The sequence below is a fragment of the Cynocephalus volans genome, chromosome 6 (assembly GCF_027409185.1).
Source record: "Cynocephalus volans isolate mCynVol1 chromosome 6, mCynVol1.pri, whole genome shotgun sequence".
Classification (NCBI taxonomy): Eukaryota; Metazoa; Chordata; class Mammalia; order Dermoptera; family Cynocephalidae; genus Cynocephalus; species Cynocephalus volans.
The window spans coordinates 92,314,383-92,340,036 of NC_084465.1; the positions used below are offsets into that span (position 1 = coordinate 92,314,383).

Consider the following 25,654-nt stretch of genomic DNA (forward strand, 5'->3'; position numbering starts at 1 on the left):
CCTTGTTGCTGCCATCCCAGCCCCACGATCTTGTATGTATACCTGAAGGGATTGTCTGTGGGATATGGTATGGGAAAAAGTGTTCCAGGGAACATTTCTCATGACAGGTGTGGGAGGTATGCTTAACTCTTCAAGTAGTCTCAGTAAAATTGTCTCTTTATTGGTTGGTTTTTAAAGCTAAATTGGGAGCAAATTGTAGTAGCTGTTGGCTTTGTCTCAGAGCAGATGGTAACATGCAGTTTCTTCATGGAGAAGGAAACAGGGGTGGTAATAATTTCAGCTGAGCCATGAGCACCAGGGTGGATGAGCACCAGGGTGGCTGGAGTGCATTGTTATTAATGGCTGGATGCCATTAGCTTTGACAGGCAGCATGCTGAACCAGTCCTCAGCCAAAATTATGAGTCATTCTTAGTGGTGAGTGGACAGTACAGGATGCTGTTCCTAGATATGATCAGAGCACTGCGTTAGCAGATAGATAGATGTGACCCCATTTTACAGACAGGGAAAACTGTGTGGCAGAACTAAAACCAAAACTCTGAACCTTTGACTCTGCTCCCAGTTCTGACAGGATTGGGACAGACAGTGTTGTCTCTTTTCTATACTGGTGATTATTCAGTATGTTGGTTCAAGAAATAATGTATATTATACATTACTTCAAAAGACTGAGAATCCCATTTTTCTGGGTTTTTTTGCTCCCATATCTTTACTTATCACATCTATAGCCTATACTTTAAACATCTGACTTTGGGGATATGTTATATATTCCACTTCTATGTAGTATACTAACTAGTAAATTGGTTATTTATTAAAGTTACTACATTATCATCATTTTGTTATTTAGAGTTTGCTGAAAACACGGAAAACTTGAAAACCAAAATGTCAGAACTAAGACTCTACTGTGACCTCCTTGTTCGGCAAGTAGATAAAACAAAAGAAGTGACCACAACTGGAGTGTCCAATTCTGAGGTAAAATATTATTAATATTACACATGAAAAATATCACCAGATGTTGCTTATAGGTGATGCTCACTCACATGATTTATGACTATCTTGGAATTTACTATTTTATAAGAGAAAAAAGTAATAAAATACATAACAAAAAATGTGAATTGTGTGCATTTCAGCATATGGAAGCATATGATTTTCCTTCCTGGAATGAAATGGGGATTAAATAAATTGTTAACATTTGGGACCTTTAACTTTAGTATTGATATACTAAAATACTCATATGTTTCTTCCCAGTTTGCATCGCTTTTTAAAATACACTCTTACCTGTCTTGCAGAGCCATTTTTATAGATCTGGCTGTGAAGATGCCAACATAGTGTCTGTCAATTATGTGTATCTATCACCTTTGATGAAACTAACAGGATTTTATTTCACAGTAATTATTGTGCTTTGGAATAGACTAATGCTTTCAAAGATGGAGACATGGCTTTTTTCTCTCCATCATCAGCAAGGATTGTGATTTTCAACATTTATTAAAAACATTGTCATTCACTCATCCTAAAACATACATTTAAAGGATCTCTCTGGTGTTAAGCTACATATGGAACAGCTCACATTAACCAGAGAGGGTGTCTGCTCTGCTTTCAAAGGAATTATAAGTGGACACATAATGCCTACAACATGAGGAATCTGCAGATTGTAATTAATGGTTTTAATTTATTTTCTTAGGTAATAGAAGAACATTATGCTACTAGTATATGTGCTTTAAATTTTTCTAATAAAGATGATTTAACTCACTTTCATCACTTCCTTTTGGACTCTTATTCATTCAACAGCTGCCTTTATATGTGTATTAGTCCATTTCTGTTGGTTATAATAAAATGCCTGCAACTGAGTGATTTATAAGAAAGCAAAACTTATTGCTTACAGTTTTGGAGGCTGGAAAGTCCAAAGTCCAGGGAACACATCTGGTGAGGGCTCTGTCCTGGTGGTGACTACAGTGATTTGGGGTATCACATTTTGAAATGGCAGAGCACAAAGAGACTCACATGCTCTCCTTCTAAATCCCTCAGAACCACACCTGTGACCACCATTATTAATCCATTCATTAGGCGTGGTCTTCAGAATCCAATCACCTTTTCAAGGCCCCACCTTTCAATTACAATAATAGGATTTCTCACCCTCTTAACAGTCACAGTGGGGATCAAGCCTCTAATATATAAAACTTGGGGGACACAGTTCAATCCATAGCAATGTATAAGACACTGTGCTGGGGGGTTAGGGAAGGGAAGAGAAGGGTAACAAAAAAAATTTCAGTCCTGCTCTTGGGGAGGTTATAGTCTAGAACAGCGTTTTCAACCCAAAGCAATTGCACCCCTTGGGAGACATTTGACAAATGTCTGGAGACATTTTTGGTTGTCACAACTAAGGGAGTCTACTGGTTAATAGCGTTAGCACTAATGGTTACACTGATTAATACATAAATTGGACTTTTCTTTTATACGTATTTGTCCAGCAAAATAGGTGGGTACATTATTATTATTTTGTGGATAAAAACCTCTAAGGACATTCCACAATTGGGCTCTTTCTTTTTTGGCAAGGTAAAGGAGTCTTCCACTCTGGTTGTTTCGTAGGAGGGAATTGATGTGGGAACTCTGTTGAAATCAACCTGCAATACTTTTCTGAAGACCTTGGAAGAGTGCATGCAGATTGCAAATGCAGCCTTCACCTCTGAGCTGCTCTACCGCACTCCCCCAGGATCACCACAGCTGGCCATGCTCAAGTCCAACAAGGTAAAAGGCCAGCTCAGTTTAGCTACAACAAGGCATAATGGAAAGTTGGAAAGCTTACGTGATATACTGAGCTATGTTCTCCATCACCCTTTAGTGACTGATAAAGACATTTTTTTACTGGAGTTTGCTTTATGTTTACTTTTAAATCTGCCTTCAGTACCCTATATCCAGCCAGTGATTTGTGGCAATTTTACCACCTAAACATAGCTCTAATGTAGCCTCTTCTTTCTAACCTCCTTATCCAGTGAGTCTTGCCTAAACTTGTGGAAGCTCTAACTAGTTGCCTTCAGCTTGACATTTCCAGTCAGTACAGTGTTTCTGTTAGTGGTCAGTTGAACCACTTTACCTAAGCCGTCAGTGGTTCCCTTATTGCTGGTAGGTTGAAGTCAAATCTTCTTAGCCTCTTCCCACATCACCAATCTCTTTCCCTGTCATTACCTGGCTTGAACATATTAATCCCCCCCACCACACACACACCTTTATGCCATTTCCCAGTGCCAAGAATGCCCTTCTTGCCTCTCTTTCCTGGGTTAGCACTTGTTCACCCTCCAAGAATTAATTAGTCTCCCGTGAATCCCTAGATTGGGCTAAGAGTTTCTCCTCTTTTAAATACCCTTTATTTTTGCCTTATTCTATATTGAAATTATCTTAAGGGCAGGAATCACATAGTGTTTACCTTTATACCTATAGTGTTTGAAACAATGCTGTGTCATAATTTCCTATTTATTAATGGGTAGTGAGCATAACTGAAATTACAAAGAAAGCCAGATCACCAAGAGTTTGGCCATAATAATTAAGTCCTTTTAAAAGACCATTTTCTTTTTCCTTAGAAATTTGGGTACCCTTATTAGAATAAATAAGAAGGACGAGTTGGGATCAATGACTCCCTTTTGGGAGGACCTAAAATTGTTTCTTTTGGTTATGGTCATATTTACCACTTTCATATGTGATAAAATTCTATTAAATAGGCTGTGTTGGAAGTTTAACATGTAAACTTTTATTTCTTTACTTCTTTTAAAGATGAAACATCCTATTGTACCGATTCATAATTCCCTGGAAAGGTATAGTAACTTTTTTATTCTTCTTTCAAAAAATAAAAAATAAGGACATTGTTATTCCTTGTTTTAAAAAAATACTGATATTTTGATCATATGGTGGTTTTCCTCTTGATTTGAGATGATACCAGAAGGAAACAATACCTGTCTTTCCTCTTTTGGGTGAGTGGTGCAGTGATCTTTCATTCAGCACTAAAAGGAAAGTTGCTTGCATTTTCCGTAGGATATGGATTGCACCCTTCACATCTAGTAACTTCTGATCTCTCTAGAGTGTACCAGAGGTTGGAACTTCTCTTGTAGAAGACTTGAGCATTGATTTAAGTGTGCTTTTATCCAGAAAAAATGGTAGTGCTATTTTGTTTTGTTTAAAAATAAAGGTCTTAGTAGGCTTACAGGTTGGAAAAAGAACTTAATATCAAAATGTAAACTATTCTGTTCCTCTAAATGCTTCTTCAATTTAAAAAAAAGTACACATTTACATGGTCAATGAAATTTCTATTCAGTTATGTCACATAGGCATTCCCATGTATTGACATAGTCCATATATTTGTCCTTTGAAATTATTATTTAATAATTCACCTCTTTATGTACTATTGTTTGCTTCCCTATTACAAAGATTGTTCCCAATTTGGTTGTTTCCAATTTTCTTCTGTTCTAAATGTTTCCACGAGGTATATCTTTGTAGATTTTTTTTTTTCTTTGGAAATGTTGTTTCTATGTACTCCTACATTTTGAATTACTAGTTTGAAATGTGGTATTTTTTAAAAAAATAGCAAATGCTTTTCCTGGAGTCACCAGGTAGCTTGGACCCTTTCCCCTTAATTTAATTAGAAGAAAATATTTTTGTTCTAATTTGGCTAGGTATAATCACCTACAATAAAATATCATGTTGTCACTTTAACAAATAGAATCAGCTGTTCCACTTGCATATTAATTAGCTTTTTCTGTTACCCTAAAATGCTGACAAATCCCTTGGGATGTGTTGTGGTCCTCCTGGGTTTTTTTTGTTTTGTTTTGTTTTGTTTTCCTCTCAGACATACTTTGCAGGGAGTATTCTTCCCTGACCAGAGCATCTGGCTTGTAGACAGTTAACTGCTAGACAAACACTTAGAAGTGGAAGTGGCTAGAGAGAGAAAAAGCCTCCTAGGGAGAAGCTGAAGAAAGTCAAAAAAGTGTTAAATGTGGCACCTGGAGAAAGCTGATTGAAGACTATGGAGCTGTCAATGACTATTTCCTGATGCTGGTGGGGAGCAGGAAGATTGGGTCAGCTGAGGGTGTAGAAAGAGCCATTAATGACTCTTTGATTTCTAAACTGTAGCCTTGAGGCTGGCCTGCACCCTTCTCATGCAGATACCTGCCTTGGAGGCAGGAGGCTGAGAGGTTTGGCTTGGTTTAACAATTCTTTTTTTTAATGGGTGTTAAAAAGGTGATTGTCCCATCCCTCTGAATAACATCTACCTGGGTGATCTACTGACGGCCAAATAACTGGACTTTCCGGCTTTTTTCCTTTTAAAAAATTTTCAGGCAAGTGGAGTTGAACAATTGTGAAAATGGATCTTTGAATATGGAAATAAATGGTGATGAAGAAATCCTAATGAAAAACAAGAGCTCCTTATATTTGAAATCTGCAGAGATAGACTGCAGCATATCAAGTGAAGAAAATACAGGTGATAATATAACAGGAAAAAACAAAAGTAGAGTCTGAAGCAAACCACTGAACATAGGAAATTTGGGGTTTGATTTATACCCATGGTGTGACACTTGATAGGGATTAACCTCAAGACAGTGTGCTAGATATCTCCTAAGGAAGATGTTGGCTCAGTAAGACAGATCATTTAACTGAACAACATTCTGTTATCCCATTTGACCAGTGTAGAGAAGGCATAAATAATGACAAGGAAGTTTCCTCCTCAGTTTTCTTGGTTGTGATGTTCATGGGCTATAGTGAGCAGTAGCTGTCTATGCTGACTTTTTAGAGAGTATGAGTACCTCACTAACCTTCCATGCTGTATCTCAGAGTTCTTTGAACTTAGACTATGGTGTCAGACTTAACAGTGTGTAAAATTATGGCAGTTCATTTTTTCATCTTGGTTGGTTCCTGGTGGGGGCTGAGGATGTCAGAATTCACCAACCACCATCAGGTTTTCACTTAGCCTTTGTATTCATCAAGCCAGAGTCCGACATTTCAGAAAATAGGTTTGTAGTTAGAAATGCTGCCCTCTCAAATTTGCTAGTACCATTGGCACTAATCACTAAATCTCACTTCAGGTCAGTCAATGACAACCACATTGACGCTTTTAATAGTGTTAGATGTGCTCAATAAATTGAAAATAAAATTTTAAAAAAATTTATTTCCTCATCTGCCTCGAAATGAGAGACCCCATTTTTTACAGAATAGTTGGGCAAAAAGAAGATGTGGGTTCTTAACTGTTAATCTGAAATAAGCAGTTCGCACATCATTGAAGTGTTATCTGTTGAGTAAATAATACAGACAGGAGAATTTCTGTCAAAACAGTACTGTCATTTATTTGACCCAGTAATTTTACTTGTAAAAATTTGTCTTCAGGGAATAGTCAGATTTAAGTACAAAGGTCTGTGGTCAGGGGTTCTCTTTATGGCATTACAGTTAATTCTCATTATTTGCAGTAGTTATGTTTTATAAAGTCACCACAAACACTGAATTAGCAAATATCAAACTGTTCCTCCTTGGAGAAATACAGGGTGAAGTTCCTACAAGTTGGACATAACATTTCTGTTGACTCATTAATATATAATCTTGTTTGATGTGTGTTTCTGTTTAAAGACACCTTATTTAATACATATTGATGATTCCTTAACATATTGTTGATTCATTCAGCCAACAGCACTATGACTCATACCTGAATGAAGCTTATCTAATATGCATATTTTGTCCCTAAAGCACATAGAGCCTTCTTGTGCTTAGGAACACTAGATAGCACTACATATGGGGGCCCTTTTAAACAGCAAAATCAACAACAGAATTCACAAACATGCAAAAAATGTGGACTAAATAAAGACATTTGTTTATGAGAGCTGAAACAAGAAACCAGAGCATCACCTTGTTCTCCCTCAGCTATGAATGTGCGGCAGATTTTTCGCCACTTTGCACATGTTCACGAATGCCTGCAAAAGTGCCGAAAGTATTGATTTGGGGGTTACAAACAAATTATAGCAAATAGGCAAATTCACAAGTACAGAATATGCTAATAATGAGGATTAACTGCATTTGTAATAGTAAAATTTTGGAAACCACCTAAGTGCCCTCCACATGGGCATGATGCAGTATCACATGGTTATTAATACCTTGTTTTTGAAGAGTATTGAATGATAATGAAAATATTCATGATGTACTGTTCAGTAAAAACAAGAAGGGTATAAATCAACATATATTGAAGCCTGATTTTGTTTGTGTGTATATGTATGTATATGTGTATTTGTATAGTATTTCGCAGATTTTTATCTCTGTATACTTTTCTGTGTTTTAGAAATTTTCAACAATGAATATGTATTAATTTTTATAGTAAATATATGTTAGTAAAGGTATCTTCTACTTTCCAGTCCAACGTGAAATAATGAAGGAAAATGAAGAGGAAAACCTGGGAAATCATGATAGCAACTTAGCACATCCTGGATCTGACTCCAGTTGCTCTCCAGAATCCCACTGGGAAGAAGGCAAAGAAGTTATCCCAACTTTCTTTAGTACGATGAACACCAGGTATTCTAGACCTTCTAAAATCACTGACAGTTTGATATGAGCTTTCCTTCTGGAAAATCAGTCGTGGTATTCCTTGCAGGTGATGGCGTATTCTAAGAGAATAGAGCATATGGTATACCAAGTTTCTGCTTTACTGTTTACCTTATCTGAACAGTGGATGAGAAGGAGTTGGACTGTAAGGTATACTCTGTGAACAAATTTTAGCTTGCTTTGGTGGATTATCTTTGGAAAATTATTTTATTAGACTGTATTATAATAGAAAAACAAAAACTGGGGCATATCTGTGAAATCAGGTCAAATGATTTGCCTTACAGAGGGGCAGCAGTTTCTGTGAACTTCAGAGTGCTGATGTATTTTCAATGTTTCCTCCTCCATATCACCAAATTTTTTAGCTTTAGTGACATTGAACTTCTGGAGGACAGTGGCATTCCCACAGAAGCATTCTTGGCATCTTGTTATGCTGTGGTTCCAGTACTAGGTAAGATTGATGCAGTTGACTTGTGTTTATTAGTCTCTAGAATCTGTCTCATGGCAGTTTTTTTGCAGGAGAAATATACTGAACTGTGTATACAGTGAGATGACTCTTTTTAGCTACCTCTTCATATCACCAGCCACATACAGCTAAAACTGTATGACTGTAATCACTATTGCATATTCTCATTTCATTTCTAATTGTTATTACGTATTGACCTTAGAGTAGTATAATGAGAAAAGGGGATTCTGCTTTCTAGAAACAAAGTATAAATGTAAAAGTGAAGTAGGCCTTCAAGTCTATTGGTACTATGAAAAAAATATTTTATCAGTTAAAACATTTTTTCAAAGATTAAAAATTTATATATATAAATTTATTTAGTTCAAATTTACTTTTACTTAGTATGAAGTCAGTAATACCAGAGATTTCTAATGTGTTGAAATTTTCTGCATGACCCATTTAACTATGCGTCTTTTTTTTAAATTGAGGTATAATTTGCATAGGACTTAAGTTTATGATTCAGTGAATTCTAACAAGTGTACCTCCCTATGTAATCCACATTCCTATCAAAACACAGAATGTTTTCGCCACCCCAGACGTTCCCTGTGCCAACTGGCCCCCAACCCACCACTCAACCTGAGGCAACCATTTTATCGACTTCTGTCACCATAAGTTAGTTTTGCCTATTTTAAAACTTAATATAAATTGAATCATATGATATACTTTTTTGCATCTGACTTTGCTCACTTCGAATGTTTTTGAGGTTCATTTTTTTTGCATGTATTAGTAGTGTATTTCTTTTTTATTGCTGAGTGGTATTCCATTAAATGAATATACCACAATTTGTTTATTCATTTTTCTATTGATGGACATTTGGGTGGTTTCTAGTTTGGAGCCATTATAAATTAAGTTGCTGTGAACATTTTTGTGTCTGTGGGCATAATATTGTTTTCATTTCTCTTGAGCAAATACCTAGGACTGGAATTGCTAGTCCATATTTTAACTTTATAATAAACTGTCAGACTGTTTACAGAGTGCTTGCACACTTGTATACTTCCAACAGCAGCATATGAGTATTCTTTTTGCTTCACATCTTCACTAGCTTTTGGTGGTGTCAGTATTTTTGATTTTGACCATTTCTGTGAGTGTTTAATGGCATCTCATTGTGGCTTTAATTTGCATTTCCCTGATGACTAATGACATTGAAGCACTTTTTCGTATAATTATTGGCCATTGCTATATCTTCAATTGTGAAGTGTCTGTTCAAATCTTTAACCATTTTTAAAAGTTGGTTATCTTTTTATTATTGAATTATGTATGTTCTTTATGTAATCTGAATAAAATTCCATCATTAGACAAATGCACTGTGAATGTTTTTGCCAGGCTATGGCTTCCCTGTTTCTTTTCTTAATGATATTTTTGAAAAGTAGAAGTTTTTAATTTTGTTGGAGTTCAGTTTATTCTTTTATAGTTAATGCTTTCATTGTCCTAAGAAATCTTTATTTACCCTAAAGGTCATAAAGATATTCTCCTGTTTTCTTCTAGACTTTTTAAACTTCTATGTTTATATCTGTGATCCGTCTTGGAATTATCTTTTGTATGTGCTGTGAGGTTAGGGGGTTGAGGTTTTGGTTTGTTTGTTTGTTTTTTCGTTTTTCTTATGATATCTGGTTGCTCAAGAACCTTGCCAAAAAACATTCTTCTCCCTTTTATGTTGCTTTGGCAGCTTTGCTGAAAATCAGTTGACCTTGTAATATGGGTCTGTTTCTGGATTCTCTCTTCTGTCCCAGTTATCTGTTTGTTTTTCCTTATGCCAGTACTACAGTGTCTTAATTACTTTAAGGCTTGAAATTAGATAACGTAAATCTTCTAATTTTGTTCTTATTTGTCAAGATTGTTTTGGCAATTCTAGGTCCTTTGCATGTCCATATAAATTTTAGATTTTCAATTCTATTAAAAAAGCCTTTTGGGATTTTGGTTAAGATCACACTTACTGATAAACCAATTAGGGGAAAATGATATCTTACACAACATTGAGTCTTCCAGTCCATGAGCTTGCTATATCTCTTCATTTACTTATCTTTTTTTCTCTCAACAGTGTTTTATATAGTTTTTAGTGTTTAGATCTTGCACATCTTTTGTTAGTAACAAATTTTAGAATTGTATGGTTTTTGATACTATTGTAAAAAGTGTTTTATTTCATTTCCCAATTATTCATTGATAGCATGTAGATGCAGTTAGTTTTCGTATGCTAAGAGTTTTTTATAATCACAAATGAGTTAATTTTATAAAATACTTTTCCTGCATTTATTGAAATCCTCAAGATTTTTTTCCTGTGATTTGTTAATATAGTGAATTATGTTGTTTGGATGAATTTAATTCTACTATCTTGCTCTTTGTTTCTACCACCTTGCTATTTATTTTATATTTTTTCTATCTGACTTGGTTTCTTTTTTATCCCTTTCCTGACATCTAGCCAATTAATCAACTATTTTTTAGTATTCTAGTTTATTTACTTTATTTGCTTTTTAGCTATCTGTGTTCCTGGTGTTTATTTGTTTGTTTAGATCAGTTAAGTATTTTTTAGAATTCCTTTATCTTTTCTCTTTTGGCTTTTTATCTATACCGCTTTTTAAAAATGTTCAGCTATTGTTCTTGCCCAACAGGAATATTCTAACCACATATGTAATTTTAAGTCTTCTAGTAGGCAGATTAAAAATAGTAAAACAAAAATTAATTTTAAAAGTGTATTTTATTTAACCTAGTATATCCAAAATATCATCTCAACATGTAATCAATATGAGAATCATCAATGAGATATTTTACATTCTATTTTTGATACTGTCTTCAAAATCTGATATGTATTTTTTTTACTTACTTACAGTACATTTCAATTTAGACCGGCTACGTATCAAGTGCTGAACAGCCACATATCTAGTGGCTATCTTATTGGACAGGGCAACCCTAAGGATTACAATATGTATTATAAATTTATAAGAGCTCTGTCTTACCTGCCACTTATGACCTCATTATAATTTCTCACCTTAGAGTAGTGTGATAGAAAAAGGTAATACCAGTATCCTAGAAGCTTTTTTGTGCATGTGTGTTGCTCATTATCCGTAATCTTTTATTTATTCATTTATTCACTCATATTGAAACAATTGATTATACATACTTGCAGGGTACAGTGTTGACTGTCAGAACTTGTGTACAATGTGTGATGATCAAATCAGGATATTTAGCATATTCATCATTACAAAGCTTAATCATTCTTTGTGTTCATTAATCAGTTTCTCACTAACCCCCTTCCCCCTCCTCCTTTCCCACCTCTGGTGATCACAGTTCAGTTCTCTTCTGAAAATTCAGCACATTATTGTGATTGTTATTTCCCTTCCTTCCTTCATCATTTTGAGGCTTATGTTTAGAAAATGATTTAGAAGTAAAAATTACAGTTGTTGAGGAGATGATCTGCTAAATTTATTGTTACCATACAAAATAAAAATGGTTTTGATCCTTTTTTCTAGACAAACTTGGACCTACAGTATTTGCTCCTGTTAAAATGGATCTTGTTGGAAATATTAAGGTGAATATACTGGCTTGTCTCTGTGGAAACTTTTAAATAAAGGAAAATGTTTTCAATACTTTTGTATTTGACAAGAACAAATCAAAAAGTGGAAAATGTATCACAGCTCTTTGAGAGTTTTCTTCTCACCTTGTTAATGCTCAGTGAGGGAATTACTAAACCTTTATTGTATGCTAGAGGCAAGCTTTATGGGAGGATGGAATATTCATTTTAAAAACAAAACTAGGATTTCCTTTTCATACTCAGAGCATAGATCAGTAGGGTTTCACTCTTATGTCAGTACTGATTCTGTGCTTTTTATGGTTTAAATAGTAAGTTACATTTTTCTAAAAAAGTAGATAGTGAAAATGGCTGTCAATGGTTTGGGACTCAAAAGGCCCAACATCCAGGTGCGGCTGTGGGAGCATTAGCAACTCACTGAATCTGAGTCTATTTTTCCTGGTAAAATAAGGTAATTGTATACATTACTTTTAGCTTTTAAAATTTGGGTCCGTTGAGGCGGCCCATGGCTCACTTGGGAGAGTGTGGTGCTGATAACTCCAAGGCCACGTGTTCAGATCCCTATATAGGGATGGCCGGTTAGCTCACTTGGAAGAGTGTGGTGCTGACAACACCAAGTCAAGGGTTAAGATCCCCTTATCGGTCATCTTTTTTAAAAAAAAGAAAGAAAAAAATAACTAAAAATAAAATTTGGGTCCCTTTTTAAATGTATATTGAATATTGCCTTCTTGAGAATACAGTACCCAATAAAAATCTCTTTTTTATCATTAGATTCTACTCTTCAAGGAAGCACTATAAGAAATTCCTGTAGACAAACCTTTCTTTACTTTGTATTTGGAGGGAATAGTTGCATGAAATCTCATTCAAGCAAATGATTGTTGATTTTTATACTCAGGATGAAAACTGTCTGCCAAAGAGAACTGTCAGAGAGGTTCTGAGGCCAAAAAAAAAAAATCTTAAAGAAGAGTACTTTAAAACCCCGAGACACTTTTTCTTTCTTTCCTTCCTTCCTTCCTTCCTTCCTTCCTTCCTTCCTTCCTTCCCTCCCCCCCCTTTCTTTCTACATAAATGGTTTTATTTATTTATTTTTATTGAACGATAATTGATTATACATATTTTAGGGATTTGAGACTAACTCTTTAATTACAGCTTAAGCATCATAGAATTCTCAAGGAAAAAAACCCATTACCTTGAAAACATAAGGAAGAAAGTAATAGAGGCTTAATTATTTATTTTGATGTCTTGGAGGCCTGCTTGCCAAACTTATAAGTCTAACTAATATACTGATTTTCTTGTTAACTTTAGTATTTTTAACTTAGATTGTTTCCATCCTTTTCCTTCAGAAAGTAAATCAGAAGTATATAACCAACAAGGAAGAGTTTACTACCCTTCAGAAGATAGTGCTGCACGAAGTAGAGGCAGATGTAGCCCAGGTTAGGAACTCAGCCACTGAAGCCCTCTTGTGGCTGAAGAGGTAAGGCAGTTGGAGTGAGACAGCAGTTAAAATCCTGCTCAATTGAAATGTTACCAGAAAAAAACTTGTTATGCAAAGGGCACTAATTCTGAGTGAAGAATCTAACCAAATTGTGTAGCTTTCTCTGCATGATGAATAGAACACCAACTTTTTTTTTCCCTCTCACTTGATGGTGATAAATACTGGTAATAGTACATATGAGATAGGAATCTTAAAGGACAGTAAAGTCAACTGGTTTCCCTTAAAGTCTCTGGCTCTCCCATTTCAGTGGAATCAGAATCACCTGGAGGACTTATTAAAAACTGGACTCAGAACCAGTTTCTCGTTCAGAAAATCTGGATGAAGCTACAGAATTTGCATTTCTGTCTAATTCCCAGGAGATGCTGAAGACACTGGTCCTGCGACCACATTTTGAAAACCACTTCTTTAGGTACATCATGTGGGGTGAGGGAATGATCCAGAGAAAGCTACAGGGAAATGGCAGGGAAGAAACTCAGAAAGAATCACCATATGATTTGACCTGTTGACTGCTGTGCCCAGGATATTACTGAAACAAGCTGGTCTGCCATTTCTTTATACCTGTTCAACATGTGAACTTTGAAAATAATATTTCTTCCTCTTTTTTGGTTTTAGAGGTCTCAAATTTTTGAAGGGATTTTTGACAGAAGTGAAAAATGGAGAAAAGGATATCCAAACAGCCCTGAGTAAGTGTTCTTCACATTTTGATTGATCAGTTGAATAGGATGTAGAATGGAGACTGCTGGAGGAGGAGATAGGGTATAGAGATAATTTCTGCTTTTCAGGATTTGATTTTGTTTCTTTTCTTATTTCATTATTATTGATTGTTTGATTCCTATATGCTTTATTTTAAAAGGCCCCATGAGACAGCAACCTAGTAATCTAGGTCTAACTTATTAAAAATCAGTGTATCTTAAAGAAGCACTGAATTAATGGAAAACCATCCCTTAATAGGAAGACCTAATATTATCAAGAGGTCAAGAGGTTATTAATTTAAACTAATCTTCAAATACAGTGTAGTCATCAAATATCAATATTTAAAGAGAAGTTAATTTTGGAGACCATAAAAGGATGTGTTGGGGGGGAATCCTGGGGATTTGCTCTGGATTGAGAATAAGGGTTGGTTATCATCCTGTATTCTTCAAATGCTCTGTGTGTCCCATTCTGTAGTCGTAGAGCCTAGACTGGGATGAAGGTCTTGGTCAAAAGAGATTGTCCTATATCTCCAGCATCTTAATGCAGTTACTGCAACATTGTAGGTGCTTAATAAACATTGGATGGACCGGGGATGGATGGATGGTTGGATTGATACGTCTATCAGACCAGTTTTGGAAAATGTTGGGATGTGGATGCATCCTCAGTGTTCCTAACAGAGTGGCTAAACACACTTGGCTTATAGGAAATTCTTCCAGAATGGGCCTTAAGGCATGTATGGGGGAAGAAGTTAATCTCCACATTATTTTGAAGCCCTATATTATTATAATGTAGTTATATACACAGTCAAGCTCTAAATAACCATGAGTATAAACAGTAAAAGGAATTATAATTAGATGCTTCTGGTGAGGAGAGAAAGCCAGTGTTCTCTGCAGCATCTTTCAGTGTTAGGGGTGGGTTCTCCCTCCTCTGTTAGTCCTCCCTCTGGGCCATGAGTCCTGAAGGATTCTGCTCCCACATGATTTCCCCAGGCCACCCTCTCTAGGAATTGCTGATGTGTCTTAAAACAATAAGAGCTGACATTTCTGTAGTACTCGGTGAGGAATTTAAACAACTTAATCCTCATGTTAATCCATTTTTACACATTAGGGAACTGAAGTTCTGAAAGATTAAAACACTTAAGATCACCCAGGGTCTGATACAGGGTCTCTTTGGGTCCCTGCTTCAAAGGTCCTCATTTTTCCCACAAAGGGTCTTCTACACCATCTCTGGCCGACTTACATTTTTAAATTCCCCATATACCCATGAATTTAAGATTAGTCTCAATTGTATTCTTCCCTGTGTGTCCTGATTTCGAGTACTTAAAGTATATTCACCATGTCTGTTCATGCCCTCTACCCAGTATCTGTTGAACTTTATGTCTTATGAAGGGCTTAGGATCATGGGCTCTGGAGTGGCTCTCTGGGTTCTACCATTTATTAATATTGTGCCCTTAGGCAAGTTACTTGACTTCTCTGTGCCTCAGTTTCCTCATCTAGAAAATGGGAATGGTGATACTCTTTCCCGTTTAATAAGGTTATTGTAAAGATTAAGTAGGTTCATAAATGTGAAAAAGATTTGAAAAGTGGCTTATAATAAACACTCAGTAGAGGTTAGTGTCTATTATTGTTTATACTTTTATCATTTTCATTATCATTGTGACATATGAAGTTGATAATCAGCCAGAAGATGGGATTTATTTGTCCCAAATCAGAAATGGAAAGTTTAGAAAGCTCAAATCCCAAGCCCAAAACTTCTCTTTAGACTAACTTTTTAGTAAGGAGATTTCATATGAGGAGAAAGACTTCTCCACCTATTGGAAAAGAAGAAGATACAGGATTCAGCACTTGGTGCTTGGTGTATTCCACATGTTGCAATGCTGCTATTGCTTTGTTGGGGCTATTGGGGGGGGGGCGCTGGGGGGTGATGCTAATTCCATTTAGCCCACAGCTGGAGCTGGGGTAGAATAGAAACCAGCTGCTTACAGGACACTAGCAAGTAGTAAGAAGGGCTTTGACCCCTGGGATAGAGACCATATTGAGGATATACCCTTTCTGCCCTGTCCTCACCCCAGTTCTGCCTCCTTTTCTCCTCAAGCTGGTATCTTTACTTGATTTGGAGATGGACCCCTGAGAAGTTGACTTTGTGAAAAGAGACTTTGAAGGACAAATGCTGCTTTGTGACTGAAATAACAGTAGCCAATCTCAGCTTCTCCTTTCCTCTCTTCCCATTCAGCACTATTTTCAATGGAAAGGAAAAGGGAGCTGTAAATTTGACATTTCCATCCTGATGTTCATGCTTATTTCAAAGAAGATTTTCATGATTTAAATCGTATCTTTGATTTAATCTCTAGTTTCCTGCTGCTTTTCAATGTGAGGAGATAGTTTTCCTAAACAACCCACCCTCCCTCTCCCCTCCATGCACAGACACAGCAAGCTCTGTACAAACAGTTTTATGAGAAATGCTTACACAATAGCTATTCAGAATCCATAGAGTCCTTGATGCACATTTCTTCTAAGAGAATGGCTTCTCTTTTCTCACTTTGAAGTCACAACCTTTATAAGTGGAACTGATATCTTGTCTGAAGTGAGAGAAGGTGGGTATGTAGGTATGAGGGTACATGCAATTTATATGCCATTTATAGGCAAATTAGCTTGTGCTAATTTCTAAATTAAAATTCTAAAATTTTTTAAATTCTAAAATTGAATTCGAGTTATTACAATAATAGCTACCAATTATAGAGCACCTATTGTAACTATTACACTACATTGTTGATAAACATTTCATTTAATCTCACAAATACTCCCCTTTTACAGTGAGTAGAGTGAGGTTTAGAGAGAATAAATACCTTCCCTTGTAAGACCTGTGCACCATGCACAAGTCCCGCACGTTGGGATGGCTCACCTCACAAAGACCACGAGCTAGAGGCCGTTGCAGTAAACATGAGGTTTAATTATTCCAGCATGCTGGGGTCGCTTCGTCTCCAGGACAATACAAGCACCTTTTATACAGTTTTTCCTGAACAGAACTTTATGACAGGATGAGTTGTTGGTTATCTGTGGCGCCCTTGGATTTATGGGCAGACTTTAGCAGGCTGGCACCCCGATAGATCTAGATCTGTGGCGCCTTTAGATTTACAGGTGGGCTTTAGCAGGCTGGTACCCTTGATAAGGAACGGCGCTTCTCTAAATCGTATATCTTCCCTGGGGCCTGCCTGACCAGGAGACACTTAGATAAGGTACTAGCCAGTTCCTGGAGCCGGGTGGGGGCCGTTTCTTTCTTGGAATGTTTAGTGTACTTGGGGCCGCCTGCCCTGCCCTTTGTACGGCCTCTTTAGAAGTTGCTTAGTAGCCCCTTAGAAGCTGCTTTACATCTCAACAGCCCCTTGAAAGCTGCTTAATAGCCCCTTAGAAGCTGCTTTACTTAGAATGTCATTAGCAAGCATTTGTCACAAAACTGTGTATACTAAAGTTTATATTTTTCTACCCTACAATTTTACTAAAGTTTATATTTTTCTACACCCTACATCTTGAAGTCTAGATCAGTGGTTCTCAAACTGGTCCAACAACACCAGCATCTTCATCACCTGGAAACTTATTAGAAATGCAGACTATCAGACCCCATTTCAGACCTGCAGAATTAGAAACCCCAGGGTGGGGCCTGGCAATCCATGTTTTAAAAAGTCATTCAGGTGATTCTAATCCATGCTGAAGTTTGAGGCCTATTCATTTAGACCTAGGCCATTGAAACTCTCCTGTCACTTGGCTATATCTTGATTCTTTGGGGAACTTGACTGCATCTGAAGGATTGTTGATAAGTAGGAGTAAAAGTGCTGAAATTAGTCACAGCCTCAATTTTGCCTTCTTTTCATCATAATTAGATAGGTTTCCAATAAAACACTGCTTAAGAAAGGTTTTGAGGTACATGTTCATAAAACTTCTGTAATCTTAGTGGCCTTGGAGATGGGAGATGACATGTGATAGTCCTAAATGACAGAATGGAAGCCTTGATGTATATTACCCTTCTGGTAAATACATCTGTAGTCATTGTGTTCCTGCAGTTCTGTGACCTAAATGGTCACAGAATCTGGAAGAAGGCCTTAGGCTTTACATTGCCACCTTTGCACTTGAATCATCATTTGTATTCACCACAGTGATGATCAGAGTGGAACATTTTGGGTGGTCTCATGCCAAGAGCTGAGGGACTTCTAGAGGTCATTTTATGGAAGGAGTTGGGTCCATAAGGCAGATGTGTTTAATGGTCTGCCTTAGAGCTGAGCATTTGCAGATGCCACATCAAAAAGAGATTTTGAAAAGCATTCTTGCAAATAGAAGGAAGAAAAGTTGCTTTGGCATTTCATGCACCATTGTATCAAATATTACATGCTCTGTACTGTTCATTCAGTGGGATAGCATATTGCAGCATCTCTCATCTCAGAATGATTCCAAAAATGTCAAGTAAAAATTAACCCAACCAAGCTGTCTGGCACAGAATAGGAAAAACTTTAAAAGGATGCTCAGTCATGTATTTAATATGAAAGGTCTTCACAGACAAGGAGAGCTAAGTGAGAGAGAGAAAGTCACAACTCATAATCAGATATTTAGCATCAATCATAACTTGACTGTAAGAACCCAAATGCCCCAAGGGATCACACCCTGATCACATAAGCCCTTCTCGGCCACACCCCATCATGGCGCTGGTTGCCCTTCTCTTCTGCATTCTCCTTCCTGCTGGTGTGAATCACACGCCAATCAGCTCCCCACCAAGCCCCATGCAGTATGCTAAATAGGGATTGTATTTTAAACCAATCAGCTTTCCCTTAAAGCCCTATATATATGTGTGTGTGCTGCCTAATAAAACGAGCTCTCTCTGGTGGATCATCAACTGGTGTCGACTCGTCCTTTTCATTGGTGCCGAAACCCGGGACGGAGTTCCCCTTGAGCGGCGACACTTTTCGGATCACAGCAGCAACACTTTCCGGGTCGCCCCTCGGGGCTCCCTTGAGCGGCAACACTTTTCAAGTCACCCCTCAGGAACTCCGTCCCGCCAGGACTGGCATCCCTTCCACCGCTCACCACTGACGGTCCACCCTCGTCCATTCTTTTCAGCACTGGCTCCTTCCACTCACCACCGGCTCATCATTAGGTAAGCTCCCTTTCCTAAAGGGCACCAGCCCTTTTTTCAGGCTACTACCACAGGGAGTCTAGCCGTGATCATCCGGTAGCCCCTAACGCCCAGTACCCCACCCCACCACGGTCTTCACGACCACCATAAATTCCCAAACTATAACAGGTTCCAAAGCCCCGGTAAACTTTTACTTTCATTTTTGGAGGTTAAAAGCCCTATTCTGTTCTCTCCTTCTCTCTTTCACCCTCCTGTCCACCACTCTCTTCTTTCCACTTCCCGGGTCTGGGATCCGACCAGAAATTCCTAGCGCTAGGTTCCTTCAGGCACCGGGCTTTTGCCCTAGAGAAGTGAAGGTCTGAGTGACGACCCACACCTCCCTACTCCCCTCCTGGTTCGTACCTGAACCTGCCGGGACTGATGTGACCTACTGGGGACGCCCTCTAGGATCCCGCCTTTCCCAACCGGCCGAAGGATCTGTCTTATCACTAATCTCTGTCCGATTTCTGTCTAAATTCCCATTAAGAGACCAGAATGGGCACTTCCTCCTCCTCCCTAGGGTACTCTCCACTTCAATGCCTTCTGAAAAACCTCACCAACCTTTCCCTCACGCCGGATATTAAGCCCAAACTCCTCACCAAATTCTGCACACAAGATTGGCCTTATTATCCTTTAGATAATCAAAACACATGGCCCCCTGAGGGCACACTAGATCCTAACATTCTATGAGTCCTCTTTAACCACTGCCAGTGCCTAAAAAAATGGAAGGAGATCCCCTACATCGACGCCCCTTGGCTCAGAACCCCACCCTCTGCTCCTCCTGTGCTCCCTCTCAAGTCCTTTTAGCCTGTAAACCATCTTTACAGTCACCCCTCGATTTCGACCCTGTTGATGAACCCCCACCCTACCGACCTCCTCCTCCCCCAGTACCTCCAGCGCCCGCTCCTCCTCCCCGTCATCCGCATCACCTTCTGCACCTCCTGTGCCATCCCCTCCTCCGTCTTTACCCTCCCCTACTCCTGACCCACTAAGCCCCCCTTTCACCCATTCCCGAGGACCTCCCCCCACCCGTTTAACAATCGCCCCACTACGTGAGGTAGCTGGGGCTGAAGGAGTAGTTCGGGTCCATGTTCCCTTTTCCCTAGCTGACCTTACAGAATTAGAAAAAAAGACTAAGATCTTTCTCTACCGACCCTACCACCTACATTAAAGAATTCCAATGGATCCTGTAGGCCTACAGCCTCACACATCATGACATCTTCATGCTCCTAGCCAATACCCTCCTCCTCGAGGAACGCCGCAGGGTCTGGGATACAGCCCAAACCCATGCCACTGACACCCATCGTACCAATCCGAATCACCCGCCAGGCCCCCAAGCAGTCCCAGAACAGGAACCTAATTGGGATTATAACACGGCCCAGGGAATCCAGGCTCGAGACCGTTTTGCCTCTTGCTTATTAATTGGCCTCAAAAAATCGGCTCGCAAGGTCGTCAATTTCCAAAAAAATTCAAGAAATTGTCCAAAAAAAGGAGGAAACTTCCTCCGCGTTCCTCAGTAGATTAACTCAGGCCTTTCGACAATACACTAACTTAGATCCCAACTCAGAAGACGGCCGGCATGTCCTTATGACCTTTTTCCTCGCCCAATCCTACCCCGACATTAAAACTAAACTTAAAAAATTAGAGCAGGGTCCTGCAACCCCTCAGACCGAAATCCTGTCAGTGGCCTTCAAGGTTTTTCATAATTGGGAGGAGGAAAAGGAACGTCGAATACAAAAGGCTGACCACGCCAAATTCCAGATGTTGGCCCAGCTTATCAAACCCCCTGGGCGCCCTCCCACAGCCTCCACCTCGAAGCCTCCACCTGGAGCCTGCTTTAAATGTGGAAAGGAAGGGCATTGGGCAAAGGTTTGCCCCACCCCCAGGCCACCCACCACTCCTTGTCCAAAATGCAAAAAGAAGGGACATTGGGGATCTGATTGCCCCCTCACCTGAAGGGGTGAGGGACCAACTGCCCCACAGTCCCCCGAACCGTGGACACCACCTATGGTGGGCCTCGCTGAGAAGGACTGACAGAGCCTTGGGCCCTTCCCGACCATCTCTATAACAAAGCAGGAGCCCAGGGTATCCATGGTTGTGGACGGCCACCCAATATCTTTCCTCCTGGACCTTGGAGCCACCTTTTCGGTCTTGAGGGAATATAAAGGCCCCACCACCTCCAGCAGCTCTCCTATAGTTGGGTTAGGAAGTAAACAAATCTTTCCCCCAAAAACCCCTCTTTTAACCTGCGTTCAAGGCACTCAATCCGTTTTCTCCCATTCCTTTCTAGTCATGCCACAATGCCCCGTCCCCTTGTTGGGTCGGGACATTCTATCACGGCTTCAAGTCTCCATTACTTTGCCCCTGTCCTCTTCCTCTTCCCCCGTTTCCTTCCTCCTAGCGCTAGTTCAAGCCCAAGATCCTACTAATCCCACCCCTCCAAAGAAGTCCTTACCCATCTTAACACACCCTGTTAACCGCACAGTTTGGGACACTGCCAGCCCTGCTCTGGCCCAGTGTTCCCCTGTACACATAAAACTAAAAGACCCTTCCAAATATATTTGTCAGGCTCAGTATTCATTAACCACAACAGCCCTCCTCGGGTTAAGCCCCATCATTCAGGACCTATTAAAAAAGGGGTATCTCCGTCCCACTCACTCCCCTTTCAGTACTCCCATACTTGCTGTAAAAAAACCTAATGGCGCCTTTCGTCTCGTCCAAGATCTCCACCTTGTTAATGCCGCTGTCATTCCCATTCACCCCCTTGTATCAAATCCATACACTCTTCTTTCCAAGTTCCCAGCAACCTCTACTCATTTCTCGGTTCTGGACTTAAAGGATGCCTTCTTTTCCATACCCCTGGAAACCGATACTCAGGACATTTTTGCCTTCACATGGACTGACCCCAACTCCCGACACTCCGAACAACTCACTTGGACGGTCCTGCCACAGGGATTTCAGGATAGCCCTCATATTTTCGGGCAGACCCTAGCACAGGACCTCAAATCTTTTCCTATCGGGTAGGGATATCGAGTGTCCCCGGCCAGGGCCCATATCTCCTTACCGTCTGTAACCTACCTTGGTTTTCTCCTTTCCCCGGGAAAGAAGGAAATCACCCTGGACAGAAAACAGTTTCTTACTGACCTGCCCATCCCCAAAATCAAAACAGAGATCCTATCATTCCTGGGTCTAGCCGGATATTTCAGAGCATGGATCCCCAATTTCTCTTTGCTAGCCCGACCTCTCTATAATATGAGTAAGGGTCCTCCTGAAGAACCTTTACTCTCCTCACCTCAGCACCCTTTTCTCAAGCTTCGGCAGGCCCTTCTAACAGCCCCTGCACTTCATCTCCCTGATCTAACTAAACCCTTTTTCCTCTATGTTCATGAAAACAGAATTATGGCCCCTCCTTTGCCCCCGTAGCATACCTATCAAAACAGTTGGACCCCACTGTACGAGGCTGGGCACCCTGTCTAAGAGCCCTAGCAGCGGGGCAGTTACTCCATAAGGAGGCATCCAAATTAACATTTGGGGCACCTCTCACCATTCTCTCACCACATCACCTCAAAGACCTCCTTACCTATAAGGCTCTCCAATCCCTCCCACCTTCCAGGATCCTAACCCTCCTATCCTCGTTTCTGGAAAATCCTGCCCTATCCTTCACTACCTGCCCACCCCTAAATCCAGCTACCCTACTGCCTATACTAGATTCCCCCAACACCCCTTTGCACAACTGTGTAGAAAGCCTTCAAAATTTTATACCTTACCGCTCTTCCATCACTGAGGGACCCCTATCTCACGCTGATCTCACATGGTTCACGGATGGGTCCTCATTCAAGGAAGGAAACACTCATTACGCAGGGTATGCCATAGTCTCCCTTGATTCGGTTATAGAGGCCCAACCTTTACCCAAGGGTACTACCAACCAGCAGGCCGAACTTTTCGCCACCACGCAAGCCTGTGTTCTAGCTGAAGGAAGAACTCTTAACTTATACACTGACTCCAAATACCTTGTGAATTAGGAGTCATTCATTGCAGAGCCCACCAGAGGGACGATTCCCCAGTCAGTCGCGGGAATTGTAAGGCTGACCTTGCCGCACGCACTGCGGCAATGCACCCACAGACACAAAACCAACTTCCCATTCTTCCATACGGCTCCCAAGGTTCACAGACACCCTCTCAGCCTCAACCGCCTAATGATGATAAGTCCTCTTTCTTTCGCTTGCTCCATGACCTGTTTCACTCTAGCCCCCAAGCTTTATCCCAGTTTTTACAAGCCTTCTTCTCAGTCACCCCATCTGACAAAGCCCTCTTGCAAAAAATTTCCTCCTCATGCACAATCTGCCAGCGTACCAATCCTAACACCCCTCTCAAACCTGGGCCATACCCCTCCCACCAGGCCAGAGGTCTCACACCCGCGGCCAACTGGCAAGTCGATTTTACTCACATGCTTGCTGTCCAGCGCCTCAAATACCTCTTGGTGTTTGTTGATACCTTTTCAGGGTGGGTAGAGGCATTCCCAACATCCAATAAAAAGGCTTCCACCGTAGCCTAGACTCTCCTTTCCCAAATCATCCCACGATTTGGGATGCCCACTTCTGACAATGGACCTGAATTTACCGCCCAGATAATACAAAAACTCTCCCAGTCACTCTCTCTCCCCTGGCACCTACATTGCCCTTACCGACCTCAGGCATCTGGAAAGGTAGAGAGAACAAACAGAACCCTAAAGGACATTCTAACTGAATTGTCTCTGGAATTACACCTTGATTGGGTCCGTCTTCTACCTCTCGCTCTGCTCAAGACCAGAGCTCTCCCAAAAAGGCCCTCCAATCTTTCCCCTTTTGAAGTCATGTGGTAGGCCCCTCCTACCCCCGGGGATCACAGCAACTGAAGGACCCATACCACCCACCATGGCCTTACCCTTGCTCTCCCACCTTCGCACCACATTATGGAAGTACCAGGACTGGCTAGTTCCAGATCTGTCGCTTTCCAAAAATAACCTTTCACTCAGCCCAGGCCAATTAGTATTCTACACTTCCCCGGAACCCAAAATCCCCCTAATCCCTAAGTGGGAAGGCCCGTGTCCTGTCATCCTTTGCACTCCAACTGCTGCTAAACTTGCCCTGCCAGGTAATCATGTTACTCCATGGATTCATATTTCCAGGCTGAAGCCTTACACTCAGGATCCGCCCTCGGCCACCGAGAACTCCAATAACAAGCTGCAAAAGAACTTAACACACCATTCTTTTATCCCTTATCCTACCGACTCTTTCAAACTCCGCCTATCCCAGACCTCAGCCTTACCCCCAATTCTGGAGACATGAACCTTCTCCTTGGCCTTCTCCTGTTCTTTTCATTTCACCCAGGGAGCTTTCAGGCCCCTCTGCTAGCTCCCCAGGGTCACCCATTTACACCTGGCAACAGATCATTTCTGAAACACTCATCTTTCTTTCTCTCTCCCTGAAATTGTTTTCTCTCATGCAACGGCGGCCATCCCCTTAAACGCTTCCCTTCCTCAACCATTTATAACCATACCTTTACCCCACCAGGCTCTTTCTTCTGGTGCAATGGAACCCTCTCTACCTCCATCCAGTCTAATCTTACTGTCCCATGCCTTCTTGTCACCATGGTCCCTCAACTCACTCTGTACTCCAATTCAGAACTGTTCTATCTTCTTCATCCACCCTCAAAACAAAAAGGGGCCGCCTTCCTCCCAATCATGGTTGGTATTTCCCTAACAACATCAGCTGTCGGAGCCGGCCTGTCTGGAGGAGCCTTAGGACACAGTTTATGGGCAGTCAAAGACATCAATACTAAACTTGAAGGGGCTCTAACTTCCACTGCCAAATCTCTTTCCTCTCTACAGAGACAAATCACCTCTTTAGCTCAGGTCACCCTCCAAAACCGTAGAGCACTAGACCTCCTCACTGCAGAAAAAGGAGGTACTTGCATCTTTCTTGGAGAAGAATGCTGTTATTCCTCATAACCTGTCTTTTCTTGCCCTGCATCATTGTTCAAGCCCAAGTGAGAAAAATTTCTAATCAGGCCTTTAACCAGCTTTTACTTAGAAACTACCAGCTCCTAGATACCGATGAACCCCTCGCCTCATCTTGTGAGCGCCTCAGCCGACGCTGAAGAGGTACCACCTTCCAGAGGAAACGCATTCCTACACGCCCTCGCCACAGACGCCTGGTTGCCCCCTCCAGTATCTGACTACAAACAATGGAACCAGTGCATGTGCGACTTGTGGCTTCAAGGAACGTTTATGGACTTCTCCCCTTTTGAAATTACTTGTTTCTCCACCCTCCTTTGGGGTTTCATAATGGGTATTTATGTATCTTCTTCCCTTTGCCCCCCCCCACAATGCCCCAGTTCAGCAGGAAGTAGCTTGATGACTTCAACATCCCCTTTTCTAAAACAAGAAAAAGGGAGCAATGTAAGAACCCAAATGCCCCAAGGGATCATACCCTGATCACATAAGCCCTTCTCAGCCGTACCCCATCATGGCGCTGGTTGCCCTTCTCTTCCGCATTCTCCTCCCCGCCAGCGTGAATCGCACGCCAATCAGCTTTCCCTTAAAGCCCTATATATATGTGTGTGTGCTGCCTAATAAAACGAGCTCTCGCCGGTGGATCGTCAACTGGTGTCGACTCGTCCTTTTCATTGACTAATCGAAAATACTATGGAACGTGAATCAAGTCATGCCCTCTCCAGAACC

At 40.5% G+C, this 25,654-nt stretch overlaps 1 protein-coding gene across 2 annotated transcripts in view; it reads left to right on the plus strand.

The window, feature by feature from the left end:
• The window catches only part of PLEKHA8 (pleckstrin homology domain containing A8), a 70,111-nt gene that overhangs the window by 27,020 nt on the left and 17,437 nt on the right, over positions 1-25,654 (plus strand). Inside the window, exons 4-13 of one of the 2 annotated variants that reach the window (XM_063099524.1) lie at positions 842-966; positions 2,581-2,739; positions 3,760-3,800; positions 5,319-5,461; positions 7,374-7,530; positions 7,923-8,008; positions 11,527-11,585; positions 12,929-13,059; positions 13,693-13,763; positions 15,868-15,941. In XM_063099524.1, coding sequence (XP_062955594.1) covers positions 842-966; positions 2,581-2,739; positions 3,760-3,800; positions 5,319-5,461; positions 7,374-7,530; positions 7,923-8,008; positions 11,527-11,585; positions 12,929-13,059; positions 13,693-13,763; positions 15,868-15,884 — 989 coding nt within the window. In that variant the 3' untranslated portion in view covers positions 15,885-15,941. Of the gene's footprint in view, positions 1-841; positions 967-2,580; positions 2,740-3,759; positions 3,801-5,318; positions 5,462-7,373; positions 7,531-7,922; positions 8,009-11,526; positions 11,586-12,928; positions 13,060-13,692; positions 13,764-15,867; positions 15,942-25,654 lie in introns of those variants that run through there. The other variant, XM_063099523.1, reaches the window with a different exon arrangement.